The sequence below is a fragment of the Pongo pygmaeus genome, chromosome 21 (assembly GCF_028885625.2).
Source record: "Pongo pygmaeus isolate AG05252 chromosome 21, NHGRI_mPonPyg2-v2.0_pri, whole genome shotgun sequence".
In the NCBI taxonomy this organism is placed as follows: Eukaryota; Metazoa; Chordata; class Mammalia; order Primates; family Hominidae; genus Pongo; species Pongo pygmaeus.
The window spans coordinates 53,288,067-53,295,180 of NC_072394.2; the positions used below are offsets into that span (position 1 = coordinate 53,288,067).

A 7,114-nucleotide genomic window follows, 5' to 3' on the forward strand; every position below is an offset into this window, starting at 1 on the left:
AAAAAAAAAAGAAAAAAAGTGCACGTTTTTTAGTTCTCTTTTAAACTGCTGTGGGCATGGTTCTCCTCCTGTATTGCAGTTATGCTTCTCTTAGCTAATGTCCCACCTGGGCCTCGTCCTTGGCCTGGACTATAAGAGAGCGGAACTTGGGAATGAGAAATATTTTCCTCTCGTGCTTGCTGGCTTAGGCCCTTAGAACTGGAAAGGGCCCACCTGGCTCCTAGAGTTTCTAAAAATAGCAAGCTGTCTGAACTTTTCCTATAGGTTTGGCTTAGCTGTTCCTCTGACTTGTTCCAAGATGCCATTTCTGTTAGGGCATCATTCGCTGTGCATGAAAACAAAGAATGGCAGGAGAGAGACGTGAAACGGAACAGGACTAACCGGGAGCTGCTGCGGACAGAATCCAGAAATGCCCTGCAAATGCAGACACAGTGGACGCAATGGAGAGTGCGTCCCAGAGCCTTTGTCACTGGTGGAGCTGGGGCCCACATGCTGCTAGTGTAGACAGGATCTCTACCCCACCCGATCTCTCTGCATCCACTCCAGTGCTTCAGGCAAGAGAGAGGAGTTTGGCTGCTGGTTTAAGTGAGAGGAGGAAGTTGAAAGATTTGCATCCAAGGCCCGTGCCTGGGGTCTGAATTCCTTTGGAAGAGGACTGAGGACTGTTCAGGAGATGATTTTTGACAACCCGGACACAACCATAGATGCTGTGGAACCAGTGGTGTGCTGGTAAAGGTTTAGCAACCAGCTCTCCAAGGGAAAGTGAGTGTGTGGTACACAGGTGTGCATAGGCGAGTACATATATTTGCATATCCACACACACGTATACTTTGGTTTATTATAAATTGTATTGATGTAGGCTGGGCACAGTGGCTCATGCCTGTAATCCCAACACTTTGGGAGGCTGAGGTGGGTGGATCGCTTGAGATTAGAAGTTCGAGACTAGCCTGGCCAACATGGTGAAACCCCGTCTCTACCAAAAATATAAAAAACTAGCCAGGCATGGTAGCAGGCGCCTGTAATCCCAGCTACTTGGGAAGCTGAGACAGGAGAATTGCTTGAACCTGGGAGGCGGAAGTTGCAGTGAGCCATGATTGCGCCACTGTCCTACAGCCTAGGCGACAGAGTGTGACTCCATCTCAAAAAAAAAAATTGTTTTGATGTAAAGGATGTGCAGCACACAATTTACAAATAAAAATAAAACTTACAATACCCTTTCTTTTGTAAATGTAATATAATCATTTCACTCACAGGTAGCAGTTTTGTTGATTTTTGCCCCCAGCAAAATCTGTAATCAACCTATGGTTACAATTGATGAAGGAGTGTAATTCTTCAGAAATACCAGTTAATATTTTCCTTTCTAAAAAATTTCTAATTATTTGTTTATTTATTTTTATTTTTTTTGAGACAGTGTCTTACTCTGTGGCCCAGGCTGGAGTACAATGGTGAGATCACAGCTCATGGCAGCCTCGACCTCTTGGGCTCAAGCAATCCTCCCACCTCAGCCTCCTGAGTAGCTGGGACTACAGGCACGCACCACCACACTCGGCTAGTTTTTTCTCAAATTATTTGTAGAAACGGGGTCTTGTTATGTTGCCCAGGCTGGTCTCAAACTCTTGGGTTCAAATGATCCTCCTGTCTCGGCCTCCCAAAATGCTGGAATTACATGCGTGAGTCACCACACTCAGCCTTGACTACCATTGTTTTTCATAGAATTTATTTAATTGTAAGTTCATATGATTTAATTTTTAACAATGGCTGTGTTTAGCAACCCGTTCACCTAATTCCTGAAAATCTGACAATCAGCTTTCACAAGCTGATACAAGGTGGCTCCAGCACACCTCTGTGTGGGGAAAACATGGCAAAGAATATCACCGAACTGAGGAGGAAGCCATTCTCTTCACATCTGCCCAGAACCCAGGGTATCTCAAGCACTAAACAGTGGGAAGCTTTGGGAGTTTACAGAGACGGCACCGTGGACGCTGCTGTGCTGGGCAGGGAAGCATCTCCAAATGGCCTCAGAGGAAAGAGGAAGCAGGAAGGATGAATAAAGCAAGAGACTGGTTCACAAAGGCACATGAAATACCCCTTTGGAGCTCCCCAGGACGAACTGGGGGACCCTGTGGGGAGCACTGAGGTTCTGATGGGGAAAACCTCAGCAACCAGTGGGCATCTGGGCCAAATCACTTAGCACAAACGCTGAGCCACAAAATCATGATATGCTTTCAACAACCCATTAGGCACCTCAGAAGCTGCAGGGCCATAGGGTTGTTACAACCGACACCCGTGCAGGTGGTACCACAGGCCATCAGTCCTTTTCCCCAAGTCCACCTTCATTCCTGCCTCCTCCAGTGCCATCCCGGACTTATCTAGGGAAGTGGTGGGGAGATTTGCCTCCTCTCCAAACTTTTTTTTTTTTTTGAGACGAAGTCTCGTTCTGTTGCCCAGGCTGGAGTGCAAGTGGCACGATCTCAGCTCACTGCACCTCTGCCTCCCTAGTTCAAGCGATTCTCCTGCCTCAGCCTCCCAAGTAGCTGGGACTATAGGCACGCACCACCACGGCCAGCTAATTTTTGTATTTTTAGTAGAGATGAGGTTTCACCATGTTGGACAGGCTAGTCTCAAACACCTGACTTCAGGTGATCTGCCTGCCTTGGCCTCTCAAAGTGCTGAGATTACAGGCATGAGCCATCGCGCCCAGCCTCACTCCAAACTTCATCTTACTCTCAGACATCCTCACCCAGTTCAGAACTTAAGTGCTGTTCAACCAGACTCATGGAATCTCAGGGTTGCAGAGAGATTTTAGAGGTTTCCTAAAATAATCCCTTTGTTTTAAAGATGAGGAAGCTGAGAGAAGGGAAGTGACTTGCTCAAGGTCACAAAGAAAATCCAGGGTGGAACTGGGTAGGGTGACCAATTGTCCCGGTTTACCTGGGACTGGGGGGACTTCTGGACAAGTTGCTCCCAGAGCTGAGACCACAGCTCAGGGCTGACTTGTCCCCAAGGTGGGTGGTGGCGGGTTCACAGCCAGTCCCTGAAAGGAAAGGAGGCCTGGATCAGTACAGAGCTGCTTCGGGATGGAATTTTCCAAGGGAAGAAAAAAGAAAAGGCCACATCTGGGTGCTGGGACCTTTCAGTCTGGCCCGAAGCCTGGAACCCCAGGGATTCCCCACCTACTGTGTGTTTCCTGGCCCTTGAGTGTAACCTGCACCCTCCCTTTCCGTGCCAGGGAGACACGAGCTGACTTTATCTGTCTCTTATCTCTTGGCTGCTGCCAGCTACAGCTGCAAGGATATATATGCAAATAGCTTACAATAATATTAATATGTGATTCCCCCCAGGGGAGGCATGTGGAAAGCGCTGTACGCGTTTCACAATTCTGTTTCATCCAAAAACGCTGCACGGGCCCAGAGTGATTCGAAACAGATTTTCTACAAAGGCAAAATAAAATTGGAACAAAACCTAGTTGAGGCATATGCCAGTTTCCCTGCCCCCAGCTCTCTCCACCTCTGACATATTAACCCTCTTCTCTCATGCCCCCAGGAGCCTCCTACCACAAGCCAGCAAATCTAGGAAATTGCACTGGGCACTCGTCATTCAAGCCTGGAGCCCTTGCCCCATCCCAGGGCAGCCAGCCTCCACCCTGGGCTGACACATCCTTTAGAGAGTAAAAGGCTGCTTGCCAGTGTCAGTCTGTCACTCCTTCTGTCCCACCTCTGCCTCCTTCCTGCAGGTAATGTTCCATCCATACCTCCTTCTCCTTCACCCCTGCTGCTTGGGATAATTGCAGAACCATGGAGCACAGAATACAGAATATTGGGGGTGTTCAGGAGAGTTTAGCCAAAGCAAAGTTGGAAAAACCTAGGTCTTTTCTCGTTTCTGCCACTGACCGGCTGTGTGACCTCAGTAAGTCACTTCACTTCTCCCAGCTGCTGTTTCCTCAGTGTACAATGAGGACACCAATAATACTTACCCTGCAGGGGGCTTACCGGGATTTCCCGAGCCGACGCTTCAGAAATGCCTACACAGTGCCTGGCGTATAGCAGATGCACAAGGAATAGCTGTCATCATGAGAATCTCTTAAAGATCACCTAGTTCAACCACTGTTTTAGAAATGGACAAATGGAGGCCTGGAGAGGGCAAATAACTTGCCTAAGGCCACACAGCACTATACCGCCATCCCATCTCAGCCTCAACCCAGGTTCCCTCCTCTGGCCTTGGGAGCTCCAGGTGGCCTGTGAGAAAGGGCTGCCTCTTCCTGTCACCCCCAGCTCCAGAAGTCTGTCCACACAAGGCGGCGTCACGGCACACATGGGAAACAGTCACTTCACACTCACCATCGAGCAGGTCTGGACACTCAAGTGCAGTCCCGCCGCCCTCCTTGCAGCTGCCTCACTTTCTCTATTGCCGCCAGCAAGGGTCTGCTCCCATCTGGCCCGGGACTCCCGGACTCGAGCTAGGGCTCTGCAAAGTCCATCCACACTGGCCACCAGCCGCTAGTCCCGCTCTCTGGGAAGATCGCCTTGAGGACCTGCTGTGCCCCGAGTCTTCCTTCTGGTGCAGGGAGGCCGGTGCCCTGCCGGGCTCTGATAATGCAGCCGGGACTCTTATCTGGCCTGTGTCAGGGTGCAGGCGGCCATGGAGCTGGGGTTCCAGGAAGCCCTCCTGGGGCCCCCCAGCCGGCCCCGCTCCCCCCGGATGCCGCCTGCTGCTCTGGTCGCCGCTGATTGCTTGTCAGTGTCACTCCCAGCTCTGCCGGGGGGAATTCCATGCTGGCCCCCAGCAGGCGGGGCCCCCACCCCTTCACGTCCCACCCCCCACTCCCATTTTGGCAAGAGGACTGGGAAAAGGCAGCTAATTTCAAGTCCGCACAGCGTTTGTGGTCGTGTCCTGAATCCTCCACGATTAATCACAGAGCATCTGATTTCTGCTTTGCCTCAGAGAGGGGCGGAGGGGACGCCTGGAAGTTTCTGTTTACTCCATTCTGCACCAGGCTGCGTGCTAATCACAAACAGACTGGGACGCAGCCTACCCCTCCTAAACTGCTCTTGGCCACCCCCTCCCTCCTCCAGCCCTGTCCTTCCTCTTCTTACCTTGTCACTTTCCTCCAGCCCCTTCCTCACTCTTTCTCCTTTCCCTCCTTTCTTTCCCCTTTCCCATCTGTCCCCCTCTTCAGTCCAGATCTGATCCATTGCACACCCCTTCCTTCCATCCTGGGTTTCCCCCAAGCCCCTTTCCCCCTTTGCGCCTCCCACTTTTCCTAGATTGAGAGTCAGCTTGGTTCTTTCGTTTACATCCGTTAGTGAGGGTCAGGCTCTTTTGTTATGTTTTTTTTCTTTTTTATAACTTAATTATTTCAGGGTTCGGGATGGGTGCTCGCCCCATGCCCTGTCACACTGGTGTGTGTGCGACTCCTACAAAGTTAACAGTTTCTCCCGGTCAAGGGGTGGGATCCAGGCTTGGTGATGTGCACAATTTCTTTTGTCCACTTGACACATCTCTGCGTTCTGATTCTGCTCAGGGACGGACCCAAGAACAAAGCAGCCATTTACCGCCTCTGGAGGGGAGGCCGGCCCTGTGGCACATCCAGGGCCTTGGAACACCTAGAGACAGATTTCTCTCTCCCTCCCATTGGCTCCTTTCCACTCTGCAGCTAGTGTGGAAAAGAAACCAGAAATAAACAGCACCAAAGGACAGGAACGGACCCCCTCCCCACTAAAGCACACACACAGACTCTGAAGGGTAATTAGGCAAAGACCTCTGAAAACCAGAGATGAGGGTCTCCTACCAGCCAGTACATGGCTTATGCCTGTGCACAAGGAGACAGGCACAGAGATGCTTGCTGAGAGCTGCTTATCATAGGAAATGATGGGAAATAACTGAAATACTCGTCCAATAATGACTGCTTGAACAAGATGTGAAAGATATGGTACATTAGGCAGCAGTTTTTTGTTTTTTATTTCCTGACAATGGGTCTTGTCTGTCACCCAGGCTGAAGTACAGCGGTGTGATCTCGGCTCACTGCAACCTCCATCTGCTGGGCTCAAGCGATCCTCCTGCCTCAGCCTCCCAAGCAGCTGGGACCACAGACGTGACCCACCACGCCTGGCTATTTTTTTAAAAACATTTTTTGTAGAGTCAGGGTCTTGCCATGTTTCCCAGGCTGGGATGAGGCAGCAAGGTGTTTTTTTTTTTTTCTTTTTTTTTTTCTTTTTAAAAATAAAGATGATGTCTCATTATGTTGACCAGGCTGGACTCAAACTCCTGGCCTCAAGTGATCCTCTCGTCTTGGCCTCCTAAAGTGCTAGGATTACAGGCATGAGCCACTGTGCCAGCTGAGCCAGCAGTTTTAAAAGAGCTATGTCTGTATTGAAGAGCAGAGGTGGGTCTCCAAGACATACTACTGAGTGAAAAGGAGTTCAGCATGATACATTTGGTAGAATGCTGATTGTGTAACATTCCCCCTTTACACACATAAAATGAAACACTGTGGAAACACTTAGACAGCAAGACAGGCTGGAAGGATGTAAACCAAACTGAGTTGCTACCTCTGGGAATAGAGTTTGGGAGTGACGCTTTTACCTGTAATCCTTTCATTTCTAAAAGTGAAAATAGATTGGTCTGTTACTTTTGTCCCAACCATCTTCCTTCTTTTTAAAAAATTTATTTTATTTTTTATTTAAACGGAGTCTCGCTCTGTTTTCCAGGCTGGAGTGCAGTGGCACAATCTTGGCTCACTGCAACCTCCTCCTCCCAGGTTCAAGCGATTCTCCTGCCTCAGCTTCCCAAGTAGCGGGGATTACAGGTGCCCACCACCACACCTGGCTAATTTTTGTATTTTTAGTAGAGACTGCTTTTCACCATGTTGGCCAGGCTGGTCTCTAACCCCTGACCTAAAGTGATCTGCCTGCCTTGGCCTCCCAAAGTGCTGGGATTACAGGCATAAGCCACTGCACCCGACCCATCTATCTTCTTTGGGGACATTGCGCCCCTATGTGGAGAAAATGTCATCCCAACCATTTGCTTCCTTGGACTAACTAAAATAATTCTACAATAGGTCAGGTCAGAAATAAACAGCATTCTGCAGGAAGCAGTGGCTCATGCTCCCGTAATC

General features: G+C 49.7%; 1 protein-coding gene across 5 annotated transcripts in view; it reads right to left on the bottom strand.

Moving 5' to 3' along the window:
• The window catches only part of RIPOR3 (RIPOR family member 3), a 105,977-nt gene extending 101,223 nt beyond the window's left edge, over positions 1–4,754 (bottom strand). For 3 of the 5 annotated variants that reach the window (XM_063659340.1, XM_054466690.2, XM_063659341.1), the window contains exon 1: positions 4,338–4,733. In XM_063659340.1, coding sequence (XP_063515410.1) covers positions 4,338–4,340 — 3 coding nt within the window. In that variant the 5' untranslated portion in view covers positions 4,341–4,733. Of the gene's footprint in view, positions 1–3,989; positions 4,096–4,337 lie in introns of those variants that run through there. The other 2 variants (XM_054466686.1, XM_054466687.2) reach the window with 2 other exon arrangements.
• Positions 4,755–7,114: the final 2,360 nt, after the last annotated feature.